The 19,966-nt window shown below is 39.4% G+C and overlaps 1 protein-coding gene across 3 annotated transcripts in view; it reads right to left on the bottom strand.

Annotated features, from left to right (window-relative positions):
* The window catches only part of spega (striated muscle enriched protein kinase a), a 67,551-nt gene that overhangs the window by 18,627 nt on the left and 28,958 nt on the right, over positions 1-19,966 (bottom strand). For all 3 annotated transcript variants that reach the window (XM_056459742.1, XM_056459743.1, XM_056459744.1), the window contains 14 exons: positions 16,704-16,961; positions 16,383-16,541; positions 16,054-16,243; positions 15,739-15,968; positions 14,226-14,345; positions 14,043-14,147; positions 13,027-13,233; positions 12,731-12,854; positions 12,480-12,652; positions 10,097-10,209; positions 668-836; positions 442-547; positions 165-362; positions 1-58 (listed from right to left, as the gene is read on the bottom strand). In XM_056459742.1, the coding sequence (XP_056315717.1) occupies positions 1-58; positions 165-362; positions 442-547; positions 668-836; positions 10,097-10,209; positions 12,480-12,652; positions 12,731-12,854; positions 13,027-13,233; positions 14,043-14,147; positions 14,226-14,345; positions 15,739-15,968; positions 16,054-16,243; positions 16,383-16,541; positions 16,704-16,961 (2,210 nt within the window). The remainder of the gene's footprint in view (positions 59-164; positions 363-441; positions 548-667; positions 837-10,096; positions 10,210-12,479; positions 12,653-12,730; positions 12,855-13,026; positions 13,234-14,042; positions 14,148-14,225; positions 14,346-15,738; positions 15,969-16,053; positions 16,244-16,382; positions 16,542-16,703; positions 16,962-19,966) is intronic.

Here is a 19,966-nt window from a genome sequence, read left to right as displayed (position 1 = left end):
CTCAGATTCCAAGATTGTTGTTCTTTTTGTTATTCTTTCCAATAGCTCTTCATGGCAGCTTTGTAATCATTTAAGGAAATTATGGCAGCAAACATTTTATTTTATTAAAAAGACATTTAGAAAGAATGAGCATTTACAAAGAATATATGCTGGTTTAAGGATACAGTTCAGTAAGAATGATCACTACACGCCTCTTCTCAAAAGCATCATGGAAGTGGACAATCCTCTCATGGTCTAACTCTGCCAGAAGTGCCAATTCTCTCAATGCACAAGTCTTTTTCTTTGCCCGCACTGAAATAAATTTTGCTGCAAATGATTGGTCTTTTTTGTGTTTCACTCGCTTGACATATGAAAAAGCCCCTCTGTGAACAAAGACATTACAGACCTGTCAGATTAAAATACAATCAATAAACAAAAGTGCTCGAAGAATCGGTATCTGACCTGCCAATCTCTTTGTGTATATCATAGTAATCAGTCAGCATACGCATCCTTCGAAGAATTGTGGCTTCATCTTCCATTTGCTCTTCCTCTTCCTCCACAGTTTGGGCTATGATAGTAAGTGTAAACACACACATTACACAGCATATAAAGTAAACTTGTTTTACTGAGTTTTTTAATACTACTCTTGGCTAAACCATATAAGTAATAATGAGTTTGTTTAAATTACCTGTATGGACCGTAAGCTCTGCCTTACAGGACACTGACCCAGCCAAGTTCTTAGCAGTGCAAGTGTAGACCCCTACATCCTCAGGCTGAGCATTGAGAACCACAAGCGAGCACTCTCTGTCATCGTACACAAATGTAAAATGACTGCTCTCTGCAAGAAGAACACCATCCTGAAAGTCAAACAGTGCAAATGAGTGACAGATTTAGCATGGATTTTAATATGAATTTAATACTGTGTTTTCACATTTTATTTAAGAAAAACATTACATTTCTGAATAGTTTCTCACATGGCTCTCCATACAGACAGTAGTTACCAAGATGTAATGTAATGTGTATTTATATAGTGCATTTATTGTGTATGGCCATACACCCAAAGCACTTTACAATCATGACGGGTATCTTTCCACACCACCACCAGTGTGCAGCATCCATCTAGATGATGTGACTGCAGCCACAGGACAACGGTGCCAGTGCGCTCACCACACACCAGCTATAGGTGGAGTGGAGAGACAGTGATAGAGCCAATTCTGTGGATGGGGATGATTGGGAGGCCATGATGGGTAAGGGCCAATGGAGTGAATTTGGCCAAGACAAGACAAGACAAGTGCCATGGGATTTTTTTAAAACCTCATCATTCAAAAAACAGTGCTGTTTTAACAATCTAGGCGCAAAGTCTGTAGCACATGGCGCAAAAGCATTAAGGGTGTTTTTGAATAAACTTTTGCTATTTTAAGGATGGAAATATACGGTTTGCGCCACAGCGCATGGTCTAACAGGGTTGTGCTTATTCTCTTAATAAGTTATGGATGTGTTTTGAACATAACTTGCATTAAACCAATCAGAGTCTCATCTCCCATAGCCTTTAAGAGTCAGTTGTAAGTGGAAAAGCTGAATGGAAGAACTGAATGCTTCACAGGCATGAAAACAGTTTAACAGAACATCTGCGCAATGACAAAGAAGTTTCCTCCATTCGGTCTCTTTACTTTCTTTTTACTTTACTTTTACTTTTTACTTTACTCCTTTACTTTCGTGGATAAGGAAACGGTGTTGTACGCACTCCATTGAAGACATCCATTTAACCTACATAATTATTTTAGTTTGTTAAGCACAAAGATTTGTTTCAAAACTATTTCTAAATTCAGTTCTAATTTCCAACAAACAAATAAATGACCAATTATAACAAAGTGTGGTTATATCCAAACACACGTTCTATTCTTATGCCATACGCGGTGATGCACACGTTGTCAAGGTTGATGGGTTTGTGTGTTCTTTCTGAATGTTATGTGTCATGCCTTGTGTATTGTCGTGTGCGAGGGTGTGTTATTTGTTTACCTTTTGTGTGGGCGGCGTGCTTTCTATCAGCTGACTCATCAGCTGACTTAATCATCCTCCAGCTGATCCTTGTTTGCTGACTATATATTTTCAGCCTGTGGTTACTGCTGGTTATCAGTCCGTTGTTTGTCCTTGTTCCTGTCTATTGTTCCCCAGTTTCCCTCACTGTCCGTTGATGTCTTCGTGTTGACCTGTGGCTCTCTTTTGTTTTGTGCTTTCTTGTCACCAGAATTCCTGTGGTATCCTTTGAGACTTTCTTCCTTTTGTTCATTATTAAAAACTTGCTTTTGGATCCTCTGTCTAAGAATCGTGACAGAACGGACTGATCGAACATGGATCCAGCGAGTATCCCCAGCCTGGCTGAGTTTGTCTTGCAAGCCACCACACGCATGGACAGGCAAGATGAACAGATGATCACCACCAGTCGCGCTATCCAAGCGTTGGTCACACAGGTGTCTGAACTCACCACACAGCTGCAGAATCTTCATACTGCTGGTGTCCAACAGCCTGTTGCAGCAAACATCAGTCCACCTGTTGTGTCCGTATCTGAGCAAGCTTCTACTCCGGAGAACCGGAGTTGTGTCGTGCCTTTTTAGCGAAGTGCTCGCTGTACTTTTCCTTGCAGCCTTCCTCATTTTCCTCGTAGGAATCGAAAGTGCCGTTTGTCATCACGCTTTTCACCGGGAGAGCAGCGCTATGGGGAACTGCTGTGTGGGAGAAGAAACTCCCATGTTGTTCTTCATTTAAAGCCTTTTCAGAGGAACTCAAGAAGGTTTTCGATCGAGCCGTAGCGGGCAGAGAGGCGGCCCGTATGCTCACGGAGTTGCAACAGGGGCAGCGGAGTGTTGCTGATTACTCCATTGAGTTCCGCACCCTGGCGGCGGAAAGTGAGTGGAACGCTCAGGCGCAGTGGGACGTCTTTCTTCACGGGTTGGCAGATCGTATAAAGGACGAGATCTTTGCTTTGGATCTTCCTAAAACCCTGGATGGGCTCATTGATCAAGCCATTCGCGTGGACTCTCGTCTTCAGCTCTGGGAGAGACACACGCGACACACATACGCTCTGGAGAATTCCCCTCTTCCAGCTGCCGCTGTATTTCCGGGGTTGGTGGACACGTCCCTCTCGGATCCTGAACCCATGCAGATGGGCCGCTCTAGGCTGTCGCTGGAGGAGAAGCGCAGATGCCGCAGCGAGGGCCAGTGTATGTACTGCGCTGGTGCGGGTCACATCACGGCTCATTGTCCCGTAAAAGCCAGAGCCCGTCAGTAGGTAAGAGGTTACTGACAGGTGGGGTATCTTTGGACAAATCCTCTCTTGCAGCCACACTTTTGAAGGTTAAGTTGGAGTGGTCATCTGGGAATTTTATGTCTAAAGCACTTATTGACTCTGGTGCGGAGGGAAATTTTATTGACTCTGATTTAGTTCAAAGACTTGGACTTCCTGTGATTTCTCTCTCCCAACCCATATCTGTTCATGCTCTCAATGGTTTCTCTCTTCCTTCCATTACTCATTCCACTTGTCCTATAAGATTGATCACCTCTGGTAACCACTCTGAAGTTATTCATTTTTTTTAACAGAAGCTCCTCTCACTCCAGTGGTCCTTGGGCACCCATGGTTGGTAATGCACAATCCACATATTAATTGGAGGCAGGAATCAATAATCTCTTGGAGTGAGAGGTGTCATGCTACGTGTCTGTTGTCTGCCTGTTCTTCTGTGTCTCGTTCTGTTTTTCAGGAAGAACACATGGATCTGTCAAACGTGCCCAGTGAGTACCTCAACCTGAAGAGAGTGTTCAGTAAGTCTCGAGCTGCTTCTCTTCCTCCACATCGTCCCTATGACTGTGCTATAGAGTTATTGCCAGGTATGTCTCCGCCTAAAGGCAAACTCTATTCGCTCTCCGCTCCAGAGAGGGAGGCCATGGAGAAATATATTTCTTATTCTCTAGCAGCTAAGATCATCCGTCCTTCTTCTTCACCAGTAGGGGTGGGTTTTTTTTTGTGAAAAAGAAAGATGGCTCCCTCCGTCCTTGTATAGACTACCGAGGGCTGAACGCTATCACAGTGAAGAATACATATCCTTTGCCGCTGATGTCTTCTGCCTTTGAACGTCTGCAGGGGGCGTCCTTTTTTACAAAATTAGATCTCCGCAACACTTACCATTTGGTCCGTATTCGAGAGGGCGATGAATGGAAGACTGCTTTTAATACACCCAGGGGGCACTTTGAGTATTGCGTTCTTCCTTTCGGTCTGTCTAACGCCCCTGCAGTCTTCCAAGCACTCGTGAATGATGTGTTGAGAGATATGCTAGATCAGGTCATTTATGTTTACCTGGATGACATACTGATATTTTCCCATTCTCTCCAGGAACATATTCAGATGCAGATGCAGAAAAGCTAGTCCATGCTTTTTTGACTTCTAGGCTGGACTACTGTAATGCACTGTTTGCTGGCTGCCCAGCATCCTCTATAAACAAACTTCAATTAGTACAAAATGCAGCTGCCAGAGTTCTTACCAGGTCTAGAAAATTTGATCACATCACCCCAATTTTATCCTCCTTACACTGGCTGCCTGTTAAGTTTCGTATTGAATTTAAAATATTGCTTCTTACATATAAAGCTTTAAATAATCTAGCTTCTGTTTATCTAACCAATCTTCTGTCTCGCTACAATCCAACTCGCTCTTTAAGGTCTCAAAACTCAGGACTTCTGGTAGTACCTAGAATAGCAAAGTCGAGTAAAGGAGGTCAAGCCTTCTCATTTATAGCTCCTAAACTTTGGAATAGCCTTCCTGATAACGTCCGAGGCTCAGACACACTCTCCCAATTCAAAACTAGATTAAAGACCTATCTGTTCAGTAAAGCATACACATAACACACAGGTTATGCATCTTGTTGATATACACTGTGAACATCAGCTACGCTAATTATTTTCTTTATTCTCCATTTCCACCTGGGGATACTCTTCCCGAGGCCCTCAGACTATGCAGAGTCACTGATTCGATCCAAGACCAACGACGAGATGATCCCAAGGTTTTTTATATCCTGGACCTGGCCGAATCCTGAGCAGCTACTGTGATGGTCATGGAAGAGTGGAGAACATGAGACTGATTCCTGTGATGCTCCAGAGACAGACGAGTCTTCGCTGAGGCCAGCTTCCAGCCTCCGCCACTGAGACTGCAGCTCTGCACAAGACGTTTGGCCAGCGGAGAAATTAAAATGGTCATGCCCAACTGAGCCTGGTTTCTCTCAAGGTTTTTTTTCTTCACTTCCGCCTTTAGTGAAGTTTTTTTTCCCTCTCCGCTGTCGCCACTGGGTTGCATGGTTCGGGATCTGTAGAGCTGCGCATCGTTGGATTTGCCCTTCAATATTTGGACTCTCAGTAGTGATTATTAAACCACACTGAACTGAGCTAAACTGAACTGAACTTAAACACTACAAACTGAACTACACTGTTCCTATTTACTGTGACCTTTTATGTGAAGCTGCTTTGACACAATCTACATTGTATAAGCGCTATACAAATAAAGGTGAATTGAATTGAATTGAATTGAATTGAATTGAATATTCAACATGTCAGGCGAGTGCTTCAGAGGCTGCTAGAGAATGGGCTTTATGTCAAGGCGGAGAAATGCGTATTTCATGCACAGTCTGTTCCTTTTGTGGGACATATCGTGTCAGTCGAGGGGATGCGCATTGATCCAGAGAAAGTTCAGGCTGTGGTAAATTGGCCAACCCCAGACTCCAGCAAGGCTCTGCAGAGGTTTCTTGGTTTTGCCAATTTTTACTGGCGTTTTATTCGCAACTTCAGCCAGCTCGCCGCGCCTCTGACTGCCTTAACCTTCCCCAAGACTCCGTTCAGGTGGTCCAATGCGCACAAGTTGCGTTAGACCGACTGAAAAGCTGCTTTGTTTCAGCCCCCATTCTCATTGCCCCTGATCCATCACGGCAGTTCGTGGTGGAGGTTGACGCATCAGAGGTGGGGGTCGGTACTATCCTGTCCCAGCGCTCTTCCTCGGACGGCAAGATGCATCCCTGCGCATATTTTTCACATCGTCTAAACAATGCAGAATGAAATTATGATACTGGTAATAGAGAGCTGCTGGCTGTCAAGCTTGCGTTGGAAGAGTGGCGTCATTGGCTACAGGGTTCGGGGGTTCCCTTTATTGTTTGGACCGATCATAAAAATCTGGAGTATATCCAATCTGCCAAAAGATTGAACTCTAGGCAGGCAAGGTGGGCATTATTTTTCGGACATTTCGATTTTTCCATCTCGTACCGACCAGGTTCTAAGAATGTTAAGCCTGAAACACTGTCTCGAATTTTTGATCACTCCGAGCATGCATCACCTCCTGAATCCATCGTGCCACACAGACTTATTATCTCTGCTGTCACCTGGGAGATCGAGTCGAGGGTCCACATGGCCTTAGAAGGGGTAACGCCTCCGCCTGGATGCCCACCAAGTCATTTATTTGTGCCAGAGGAATTACGGCAGTTGGCAGTCCGCCTCAAACTTCCTCCAGTGTACAAGAGAATTCATCCTGTATTTCATGTTTCTAAATTGAAGCCCGTTTTTCATACGGCCATAAATCCGCCTACTCCGGTTCCCCCCCCCCCCACCGCATCTCGTAGATGGGGAGACGGCTTATTCGGTTAAGCGCATTCTGGACTCTAGACGGAGGGAACGAGGATTCCAGTACTTAGTGTTTGCTGACTATATATTTTCAGCCTGTGGTTCCTGCTGGTTATCAGTCCGTTGTTTGTCCTTGTTCCTGTCTATTGTTCCCCAGATTCCCTCGCTGTCCGTTGATGTCTTCGTGGTGACCTGTGGCTTTCTTTTGTTTTGTGCTTTCTTGTCACCAGAATTCCTGTGGTATCCTTTGAGACTTTCTTCCTTTTGTTTATTATTAAAAACTTGCTTTTGGATCCTCTGTCTAAGAATCGTGACACACGTCTCCAAAACCCGACAGGTGGACAAATCTAAACTTGATTTTATTAAAACAAATATAAACCTGCATAACTAATGCGCTCGGTGCTTTTACTTGGTCAATGTTTACTTTTGTGCTTTAACTTGATCAATGGCGTGGTCTATTTTAGTTTCTCAAAATAGCAACACGCCAACAATGGGCCTTAACACACTTTCTTTATGACTTTCTGTCATGGTACACCCATGAATCCACAAAGTGGTGCAAATGGATTTGCTTTTTTAAAAGTGGCCCAAAACGTGAAAATATCGCTGATCTGAAAATAGCAACAAATCACACAAAATGTGTGTGATAAGGACCAAGGTGTCCCCTTTACTTTAGTGGGGCATTAGGACTCACATAGATCACAGGTTGAGCACCCCCTGCTGGCCTCACTAACACCACCTCCAACAGGAACCTAGTTTTCCCATTGGTCACCCAGGTATTGACCAGGCTCAACCCTGCTTAACTTAAGTGAGTAACCAGTCTTGGGCTGCAGGGTGATATGGCTGTGGCATAAGATGGGCTGAACCATTTCCAAAATTCATGCCTACAGTTGTGATTAAAAATGTATTTCAGAACTTTTTTATTTTTTTGGACAAAACCATAATGTGTTGTTGGTATTGTGAATATGAATGTATAACATTTTAAATAATTAAATGCAGATGCTAACAGTTTGAATGATCGTCAGTGTAACTGAAACAACTCAGGCTCAACTGGGAATACATGACTCTATCTACATTTATGCGAAACCTGAAATACGTTGCACATAAAAATCACTCAAAAGAGGTCATTGTTTGTCATACATATCAACTATACCTAACTCTAACCCTAACAGAAAGGTAACACCACATTTCTCGAACCAGTCACAGCATTTACACCCTGTCTATGAGCTTTTTAAATAGAGTTTCACAGAACTCACACCCGAGTACAAATGTATCACAAGTACAAAGCCAACAAAAACAGCAATAACAACAAACTTTAATCATAATTTGTTTGAAAATAAATAAATGTTGTTGATGTTTTTCTGCCTCTACTGTTCATTTCAACAATAACATTTTAAGCTCTTTGGTCTGGTATCCAGAAATTCAAGTGACCACACACTAAAGTGACATTTAGAGTGGATGTCTTCTTTTAATCTAGAAATAGAAGAGGAAAAAAGCACCAGGCCCAGATTTTATAACACCAGCCTGTTTAAAATCCTGTGCTGACCAACTGGCCTCCATCTTCACCCTGATCTTCAACAGATCACTGGAGCTGTGTGAAGTGCCCTCCTGCCTCAAACGCTCCCCCATCATCCCCATCCCAAAGAAACCCAAACTTACAGGACTTACATGACTACAGACCGGTGGCACTAACATCTGTGGTCATGAAGTCTTTTGAAAAACTGATGCTGGCCCACCTGAAGGACATCACTGAAGCCTCACTGGACTCTCTTCAGTTTGCATACAGAGCAAACAGGTCTGTGTATGATGCAGTAAATATGGGACTGCATTATGTTCTGCAACACATAGACAGACCAGGGACCTATGTGAGGATCTTGTTTGTTGACTTCAGCTCGGCATTTAACACTATCATCCCAAAACTTCTCCTGCCCAAATTAACTCAGCTCTCTGTGCCCACCTCTGTCTGTCAGTGGATCAACAGCTTCCTAATGGACAGGCAGCAGCTGGTGAAGCTGGGAAAATTCTCATCTAGTATCTGCACAATCAGCACTGGTGCCCCCCAGGGGTGTGTCCTCTCCCCACTGCTCTTCTCCCTGTACAGGAATGACTGCACTTCAAAAGACTCCTCTGTGAAGCTCTTGAAGTTTGCAGACGACACCATACTTATCGGCCTCATTCAGGACAGTGACGAGTCTGCTTACAGACAGGAGGTTAAGGAGTTGGCTGTCTGGTGCAGTCACAACAACCTGGAGCTCAACACGCTCAAAACAGTAGAGATGATAGTGGACTTCAGGAGAGACCCCCCTGCTCTCCCCCCACTGAGCATCATGGACAGCATTGTGGCAGCAGTGGAGTCATTCAGGTTCCTGGGCACCACCATCTCTCAGGACCTGAAGTGGGACACTTACATTGACTCCATTGTCAAAAAAGCTCAACAGAGGCTGTACTTTCTTCGTCAGCTGAGGAAGTTTTACCTCCCAAAGGAGCTGCTGAAACAGTTCTACACCTCCATCATTGAATCAGTCATCTGCACATCAATAACTGTCTGATTTAGCTCAGCTACTAAATACGACCTCCAAAGACTACGTCGAATAGTTCGGACTGCTGAGCGAATCACTGGTACAACCCTTCCTACTCCCCAAGAACTGTACTTATCCAGAGCAAGCAGAAGGGCTGCCAAAATCACTCTGGACCCCTCACACCCAGCACACTGCCTCTTTGAACTTTTACCTTCTGGTCGACGCTACAGAGCACTGCGCACCAGAACAGCCTGCACAGAAACAGTTTCTTCCCTCAGGCTATCCATCTCATGAACACTTGATGATAATTATTGTGGAACCAACATCACTACTTGCCATACACTTTTATACACATATACACTTATTTGACCACATACTTACATGCCAATTTGCACATAACAGCTGCACATATAACGTTGTATATAATAATGAACACGAACATACACTTGTCAATTTGTATATTTGCACTCACTACTTCTATTTTTTTTTTATATATTTATTATCGGTTTTTTTGTCCTGTCTCTGTTATTCTGTTGCACTGTAGAAGCTCTGTCACGAAAACAAATTCCTCGTATGTGTGAACATACCTGGCAATAAAGCTCTTTCTGATTCTGATTCTGAAAACTCTGAATAAATTAGACATTATTAATAATTTGGATCAACCTGTTACACATAGTTTTATTCACTTAATAATGTGGTACTTCAGTTTTACCCTGGGCCCTTAGGCAACAATTCTTTATTCTGTTTACTTCATGTTTAACATCTAAACTCATCTGAATGCATTTTGCAGACATTTTTTGAGTTTCACAGAAATTATTGATAGGGATCATAATGGCTGGTGAAAAGTTGTTGGACATAACAGTGGGGAAAAGGTCTTTTATAGGGTCAATTACAGTAACATGATAATATTTAAATCAGACATTAACAAAATCAGTGTGTCAGTGAAAACTGACCTTATACCAGAGGATATCAGGGTCGGGTTTTCCATCTACAACCACAGCAAAATGACATGTTTCCCCAACACACACATCCAAGTCCTCCATGATGGTTTCAAATGTAGGGGGCACTGAAATGACCAACAGAAAAACTTAAAACCAAATATTACTCCCCTTAAGCACATTTAATAAAAAAGAAAACTCAATATAAATGATGCAGAGTAAGGAACAGCTGCCTCTAGAAATAAATGATTATAGTCATACAGTTATTTTACAATATATTTATATCACGTGGCACTGTCATCAGGCAAAAAAAAGCATTGATGTTTGCATTCTTTTGTATAACTAGAATATACTTATTTTATGTAAATAAAAAGAAATAATGTTTGGTGAGTTAAATGAAAACTTTGTATCGTTCTGCATTTTTTCCAATAGCAAAATCTGAATGTTGAATAGATACAAGGGATACAAAGTTAGCGTTAGCTCTACTATAAAAGATCTGGGTGTCATATTAGACAGCAATTTAACTTTTAAAAATCATATATCCCATGTCACAAAAACTGCTTTCTTTCATCTGAGAAATATTGCTAAGTTACGTAGTATGCTATCCATCTCAGATGCAGAAAAGCTAGTCCATGCTTTTATGACTTCTAGGCTGGACTACTGTAATGCACTGTTTGCTGGCTGCCCAGCATCCTCTATTAACAAACCTCAATTAGTACAAAATGCAGCTGCCAGAGTTCTTACAAGGTCTAGAAAATTTGATCACATCACCTCAACTTTATCCTCTTTACACTGGCTGCCTGTTAAGTTTCGTATTGAATTTAAAATATTGCTTCTTATCTACAAAGCTTTAAATAATCTAGCTTCTGTTTATCTAACCAATCTTCTGTCTCGCTACAATCCAACTCGCTCTTTAAGATCTCCAAACTCAGGGCTTCTGGTAGTACCCAGAATAGCTAAGTCAAGTAAAGTAGGTCGAGCCTTCTCAGTTATAGCTCCTAAACTCTGGAATAGCCTTCCTGATAACGTCCGAGGCTCAAACACACTCTCCCAATTCAAAACTAGATTAAAGACCTATCTGTTTACTAAAGCATACACTCAATGCACCGCTTAGTGCGTTCCCACACAGGTTCTGCATCTTGTTTATATACACTATGAACAGCAGCTACGCTAATTCTCCATTTCCACCTGGGGATACTCTTCCCGAGGCCCTCAGACTATGCAGAGTCACTGATTTGATCCAAGACCAATGACGAGATGATCCCAAGGTTTCCATATCCTGGACCAGGCCGCATCCTGAGCAGCTACTGTGGTGGTCATGGAGGAGTGGAACATGAGACTGATTCCTGTGACGCTCCAGAGACAGACGAGTCTTCGCTGAAGCCAGCTTCCAGCCTCCGCCGCTGAGACTGCAGCTCTGCACAAGACGTTTGGCCAGCGGAGAAATTAAAATGGTCGTGCCCAACTGAGTCTGGTTTCTCTCAAGGTTTTTTTCTTTACTTTCGCCAATTAGTGAAGTTTTTTTTCCCTCTTCGCTGTCGCCACTGGCTTGCATGGTTCAGGGTCTGTAGAGCTGCGCATCGTTGGATTTGCTCTTCAGTATTTGGACTCTCAGTAGTGATTATTAAACCACACTGAACTGAGCTAAGCTGAACTGAATTTAAACACTAAAAACTGAACTACACTGTTCCAATTTATTATGACCTTTTATGTGAAGCTGCTTTGACACAATCTACATTGTATAAGCGCTATACAAATAAAGGTGAATTGAATTGAATTGAATACTGAATGATTGAATGTGCTGACAATTTTTTAAATTACTAATAATTGTAAAAATAAATAAATAAATAAATTAATAAATAAATTAATTAATTTATTAAAAATAAAATATTAACCTGTGATTAAGGCTTTCACCTGTGTTTGTTTTAGATGGTTTAACATGTTATATAATATATAGTTTAGCAAATAAAGTAAATGAATAATAAACAGTTTGCCACTTTTACTTTAAATGTGATCCCTTGATAAATCTTACATATAAATCACAAATACATATTTCATATTTAAATACATAATCAGCAGTACTAATTAAAACCTCATTTTTGTATTAGTTGATACTATTGAGGAAATAATGCTGTTTAATTGTCATAGTCATATTCTTTGCTGAATCAGTGCAACTTTGACCTAGTTTTTTTTTTACTCCTATTCTGAAATATAACAGGAAACATTTTTAAGGTATAGCACTTATTATTTAAAAAAAATCTTAAAAAGTGACATACAGATTGCACAATAAATAGTTAAGATGTCTGTTTGCTAAATATACTTTTTTTTCGCAACTGGTCTGCTAATAATAACAAGAAGAAGAAGAAAAGAAAGAGAAGAAACAAGAAAAGGCCTTCACCTGCTATGACCAACTGCAGAGTGCAGAGGTCGCTGCCATACTGGTTGTTTGCCATAAAAATGAGTTGGCCTACATCTGTGCTTTTCACTTTGGCGATGTGAAGAGCATGCTGGTCATCATCAGGGGTAGTCATCTCTAACGCACCAAGCTTGTTGACAAGCACCACACCCCTTCTGTTAAACAAGTGTTCATATCCTTAATGTTTACAATTTATATTGCACTTTCAATGTCTGGCTTGTTTTAACACTAACCTTTTCCATGTACATGTTGCTTGAACATGATTAATGGTTATTGTAATGGTTACAGGCTGGTTCTCAACTGCATACACAATATCAGGCTTATCAAGGATGACTGGAGCTTTGCGAAAATACTGTCCTGTGATGTAGGGAAAAAAATACAGCATTTCACAAGCAAGTTGCATTCTCACTAAAATAATCCAAAAATAGTAAAGCTATATCTATGAGAAATGCCTTTATTAGTACTGCTGTATAGCAAAAGATGTTTCATCAAAATATAACATATATAATTTTTTTACACAAATCTTTACCTCTGTCAACGAGCTGGACCAGGTCAGTTGGTTGTGAAGGTTTGCTCAGTGTTTTTCCAGTCGTACTAAGGACTCTGAAGGAATAGCATACTCCTTTAGACAGTGAGGTGACTGTATAAGAGGTGTCTGTGAGGGTGGAGGCAATGGTTGTCCACTGGGTGGACCCCAGAACTTGCTGTTGAACAATATACATCAGTGAAGCGGGATCTGAAATTAACAAAGGAGATGCTAACAATCTAAGCAGTAGACTAATTAAAAAAAAAGATTCTTATAAAGATGGCTGAGGAAGGGATTAAATTAATATGGCCAACTATATATAATAATATCACACACTCACTATTCTTTGTCTTAGTACCTGAATTACGAGGGTTGTCACAGCGGAACAGACCACCAGTTATTCTAGCATATGTTTTATGTGGGGTATGCCCTTCTAGTCGCAACCCAGCACTGAAAAATATCCTTATTCACACACACTTCAGCCAATTTTATTTATCATTCCATTTGAGAGTGAGTTGCAGTCACATCATAGTGTATTCACTATTTTCATGACCAACTTTATGAATGGAAAAACACTTAAAGTAACTAGCGAGGAAACAGATAACCTTGTGCACATGCAGACTATCTACTGAATGAGCCAGATTAAATAAAGGATTAAACCCCTGAGGTGAAGAAGGCATGAGAGGGGGTTGCCTTTTTATTTTTTATGTAGACAATATTAATATTTTAATCCTTTAAATTTCCATATTTAAAGATATTTCTGCTGCTGATCCCTGTGTGTGTAATAAGCAATTTGTACATGTGCCATTGACATAAATTAATCTACTGTATATTTGTACATGCCTATTTCAAAGTGTAACAATATATTAATGCAATTAATCATGACTAAAAATACAAATAAAACAACAAAGGTTTGATGGTGAAATGGCAACTTATCCCAAAATGTCAATTCCTGAAAATCTAATAGAAATATCAGGACATAAAATGTACGGGCAGCTGAAAGACAAAGAAAACTTTACCTATGGATGGGTCCAGTTTTTTGGGGTTTTTCCAACTCAATGAGATCATTTTCCCAGTTACAGACTCAATAACTGGAGGACCATCAGGTGGCTCGGGAAGGCTAACTGTCAAAAGGTATAATGTGAATAAAGCACATGCATTGGATACAACATTACCAAATATGATAAAAGGTTCCATCTTACCTGCAACATATAAATGAGCATAGCAGGCAGCCTTCCCCACCTTGTTGGAGATTACACATTTATACACACCACTGTGGTCATGGCAAACAGATTGAATGACCAGACTGTGAACATCCCTGTCTAAAAGAGATACTTGGTAGCTTATGATTGAAGACAACATGTATTTACAAGACAGAAAATGTGAGTTACACAAATCTCACGAATCCCAAGAAATCCTAAAGTGTGATTATATTGCCTGCTGCACACAATCAGCAGTTAGATGGGTGCAAATTTAAGCAGTACATGCAAGTATCTCACATGGATTTACATGGTGACAGTGCTAACCACTGAGCTAACCGCTAACCCTACTGAGACCATCCTTTATATATATATATATATATATATATATATATATATATATATATATATATATATATATATATATATATATATATATATATATATATGAAAATTGACAATTGGTGTTTTGATTGATTTACTTAGCATCTTTATATTGTTGTTTCTTAAATGTTTTTTTTTAATAAATGGAATTTGGTATAAATTATTATAGAATATAATTAATATAATTGTAAATTATTATTTAACAAAAGGGTTTTGTATTGCAAAATGCTGCATGTTTGTAGCGATTGTCAATTTACACTATATTGTTCTGCCATTAGATGGTGACAATGTCCATAGTATAATCAGCCCCAAGGAGTTGTTGCTAGAGGGGATACAGTTCTGGTTAACAAGAAATATTTACATATTTATGTACACCTACCTTATAAATGTGTTATTGTTGTACTGTGTCACAAAACGCATGCTATATTGATGTGTGCATGTCCAAGTATCCACAGCTGTATCTCTTTTCAACTTTATCATCCCAAACCTTTCAAGAAATACACCTTTTGTTTTGTTTTGTTTTTTTAAATGCAGTTTTTTTTCAAGTCTCTTAGAAAGAAACAGTTGACTTAAACCATTTTTGAATCCATTTAGCCAATTTCTTGTTGTGTCTGGGTCACTTTTAGCTTAGCTTAGCATAATAAATTGAATCAAATTTGGCCACTAGTATTTCGTAAAAAAAAAAAAAAAAAAAAAGAGTTTTGATAATTTTCCAATGTAATACTTGAATCTTCTGTATTTACATTATGTAATAAAACTGATGGAAAATTAATATTGCTAGGAACTATCTCATTCTGGCCTAATAGTCAAGAAACTCCGCTGCTGTGCAATGCCAGCACCAAGCGGAGTGACATTGATTATACAACTCATGAGAAGGGGCTAATTTTAGAGGGAGCTTTGAAACCATGGAAACATGTGAGACCATGTGAGAGACGCACTCACGCTCTAACAGATAACACAACCGATTTAGTAATATTTGATGTGTTCAACCAACAAACCTTTTCCATTCAGGAATTTACAGTTAATAATAGTTGGGCTGAGATTTAAAGTGTTAATGAGACCACACCTTTAGAGTAAAGAAGATCTGCAAGCACCCTTTAAAATGCTTCTGAAAATATTTTTGTGGACTTACATTGTGTCATTTTTCTGTCATTAGTGCTCTCCATCTTCTTGCCATTGTGGTACCAGGTGATTTTGGGGTATGGCAGACCCGTCACCCGGCACATCAAAACTGCTTCTTTCCCTTCTATCACCTCCAGGTCACTGAGAGGTTTTATAAAGTCTGGCATTGTCCTGCGTTCCACCTCTCCCTCAGAGACCTCAGGTTCCTCGGGGATTGATGGCATCTTCTCTAACCTTGACCTGAAAAGTACAAATAGAAAGAAACGAGTTAAAGACAAACAATGTTTAATGAACTCGACATTAATACAAGGGCTTGTCTTCTTACATGTGTGTAGAAATGGCCGGTCGTGGTTCTTGTACGTAGAGTTCAGCTGAGCTCGCTGCTTTTCCATGAACATTTTGAGCAATTGCTGTGTAAAGTCCCTCACTCTCCTTGTTAACATGAGTGATTAGCAGAGAGTGATGCCCATTCACATTAAGAATGTGAATATTATCACTTTCCACCAGAGGTTTTTCTAAGACACAAAATAGGTATGCAGAAAAATTACCCTTAAACGTTATTGATTTTACTTATTTCTTAAATAATAGATTTTATTTATTTATTTATTTATTTTTTTATTTATTTATTTATTTATTTATTCATTATTTATTTACCACAGTGAGTCCAGGTGACTTCAGGAGCAGGACATCCACTGACTTTGCAATCAAATTGTGCAGAGCGGCCCTCAATCGCCTCTAGTACTTCTAGTTTCCTTGTAAAGAGTGGCTCCTTAGATGGAATCACCAGAAGATTAGCTGTGCAAATGAGCTCTTCTGTACCATACAAGCAGGAACAAGATGCACAGTAAATATTAATCAGACATATTGGAAATAAAAACTATTTCTTGCAAACAATGTTTACATAACTTAATCTTGATACACAAATTATGTCAGACACAGCTCACTTTACTTTTTTACTGCTGTGCTGACTCCTACCTTTTGCTGTGTTAAGTTTGCAAGTATAGCTTCCACTGTCATTTTCATGTGCCGATTTGAACAGAAGACGACATCGGTGTCCATCAAACTGCATCTTGCAATCAAACAGTGCTGGCTGTATCAACTTCCCATTGGCTAGCCAATCAACATCCACAGCCTGTGACCCAGCAATGAAACATTCAAGCAAGGCTGTCTCTCCTGCCTTGACCTTCACATCCTGCATTGGTCTGGTGATTATCAGCAATGACTCAGCAGGAGCTGCCAGGCAGACAATAACAGTTACAGGCCTGTATATCATGTAAAGTTCATGCTGTAGCTCAAAATCGAACTATTTAACATCAGCATTCATGTACAATGTCGAGCAAATGTAGTTGGGTTCAAATCCAAGTAGTTGACAGTTGCTGAGACCAATTTTGGGATTTTTAGTATTGTTTAAGTAAATTAAACTTTCCAAATGTTTTAGAACCCTCAAAATACATTATATTTATTTTTTACAAGAAATGTAACCATGTAAAAATATAGACTATATTATTATTATTATTATTATTATTGTTATTATTATTATTATTATTATTATTATGTTTGGGTCTCTTTGGTCCAAGCTAAACTAAAATTATCTATGAATTTGTATCAGTGTCAAAAACTTTTGCAAAAAACTAAAACATATTTAGCCTTTTCCTCATATAACACAATTTTATTACCGAAGGTATTCTAAATTATTCGTTTACACAACAAAGTTATTTTATATACAAATTCAAGCGTAATTATTGTCTCAAATACTTTTAAGAGACAGGCTGACCAACTATATGTAATAGTGTTTTTTTTTTTATTTAAAAACATTAATGTTCCCACTAGGGCAGCACAGTGGCTCAGTGGTTAGCACTGTCACCAAACAGCAAGAAAGTTGCTTGTTCGTGTCCCAGCTGGGTCAGTTGGTATTTCTGTGTGCATGTTCTCCTCATGTTTATGTGGGTTTTTTCTGGGTGCTTCGGATTCCCCCACCAGTTGTGGCTGGTGTGGCATGAGCACGTGTGTGAATGTGAGAGTGTACAGGTGTTTCCCAGTACTGGGTTGCAGCTGGAAGGGCTTCCACTGTGTAAAACATATGCCGGAATAGTCGGTGGTTAGTTTTGCTGTGACAACCCCTGATAAATAAGGAACTAAGTAGCAGAAAAATGAATGAATGAATGTTTCCAGTTTATATAAAGTATAAAAGTCTAATAAAAAAATATATTTCTAAAAAATATAAAAGTCGTAAACATTCTGGACTGGCAAAATACATGTTTTTATTAAGTTAGAAGCTGTTTAAGGTTATGTTTTAGTGTTGTTAATACTTCACATTGTCTCACAGAAGCTTAATAATTGTCCCACATTTTGTTTGTTTGGTGATAATTATGCAAATCTGTGTACTGCCGAAAAAAAGCATCCCTGTCAAATTATGCCTTATTCACCAGTATAATGATTATTAGGTGGCTTAATGTTTAGTATGGTTACAATTTGGAGGAATAAATTGCTTTGATTAGGCAGTCAGGTAGCGTTTTAAAGGAAGGGATGATTAGTTTGCCTGCGTTATTTTTGATGACAAAAGCACAACTCATTTTCCTTTAGCTTTTGCCCTTATTTATCAGGGGTCACCATAGCTATCTTCAGCAGTTTTGACACGATCTACATTGTAAAAGCACTGTAGAAAAAAAAGATGAATTAAATTAAGAACAGACACTGCAGCTTTTGGGAAATTTAAAAAAAGGAACTGAGTAAAAAGTGCTCAAATACTCTGTTAAGGATTTTTTCAGTACAAGTTTGAGTTTAAGGACAGACAAGCTATTCATATTTGATCTCTTGTATGTGCACTATGAAATGTGTCTAAATGCAACTGATTATGAAACAGCTGACACAGAAACATATAATTAATAAGACTAAAAATGCATCTGTTCCATACTGACATTATGCAACTTACACACACACACACACACACACACACACACACACACACACACACACACACACACACACACACACATATATATATATATATATATATATATATATAGCACTGACTCAATAACAAAGGGAATAATAGGAAGGGTTAAATAAAACCTAATGTCACACAAGACAATAAATTAGACTACAAGCATTTTAGGAACAAGGGGGACTATAAATGCACACTGGTGTCATTGGTGGCCTAATAAGGAAGCACTGACAATGCTTTTACACTAGCCAAAGATAGTATCTAGATGCATAGCTGCAGTGTTGCCAAACTGAAGTTTGGTTCAGTGAATTTATTTAATTTATTACTGGTGATTTTAACTTTTAATATGGTAAACGTTTAAGTGAGATGCTTTGTGACATTTAAGTGAGTGCTTTGTGACAGCATGGTTGTGGTATTCATATTACTATATAATACTAAATAAACTTCGTTAATGCAGTACACTAGGAATGGGAAAGTTAACAAAATTGTCAGTTTGGTTCATATCCCAGTTCTGTGGTCAGTTTTTCAGTTTCATTTTATATACATATTTTTATCTTATTGTAGCGTTTAGATATAAGATGTAGAAATACCACATATCAGCCTAATAATCTACCATTTATTATATTTTATATATAAAATATATAGAAAGAAAGGACATGTATTTAATTTCACTGGCTTTTCATTTCTTTGTTAGAAAGTTTTTTTTTACTACTGTTAGCCTTAAACAAATTGTAGCTGAAAACAAAGTCAAATACAAAAGGATTGACAAATGGCTGCATCTTTTGCTATTAAAACAGATAATGCTCTTATTTTAGCTTTAACCCAGGGCTCCAGAATCCTAACTGTATATAATCGCACTGCTGTCACTTTTTCTCCGTTGACTGCACCAACTTACAGTTTTGTAAAAATTTATTTTGGGGTTGTTTATGTGAAGGACCTTTATTTTGGTGTTGATGCCTTGAGGGGAGGTGGAAGTATGAGTGTGTGACTCTCTGACTTAGTTGAGAAGTTACTGTTTTGTTTTCATTGGTCTGATACTCCCTCAGCTCAGCCACCCTTACACATGTGGAACTTGCCGCCGTTCCACTGCAAGCGGCTTCCCAGGCATCCCAGTTCATGTGACTCCCAAACAGCATCCTAGTACCTGTCGCATTCACTGCTTCTTAGCTTCACACTGACCCAGCGGTCATAATGCCAGCGGACTTCGTAGTTCAAACTTACAACACCAGTTTTCCAGTCTTTGAGATAGAATATACCTGCCGTCAGTTGAAGCAAAGGGAACATCTTCCCATAA

The sequence above is a fragment of the Danio aesculapii genome, chromosome 6 (assembly GCF_903798145.1).
Source record: "Danio aesculapii chromosome 6, fDanAes4.1, whole genome shotgun sequence".
Lineage (NCBI taxonomy): Eukaryota > Metazoa > Chordata > Actinopteri > Cypriniformes > Danionidae > Danio > Danio aesculapii.
The sequence above is the reverse complement of the archived record's forward strand: the minus strand, read 5'-3'. Positions and strand labels throughout refer to the sequence as shown.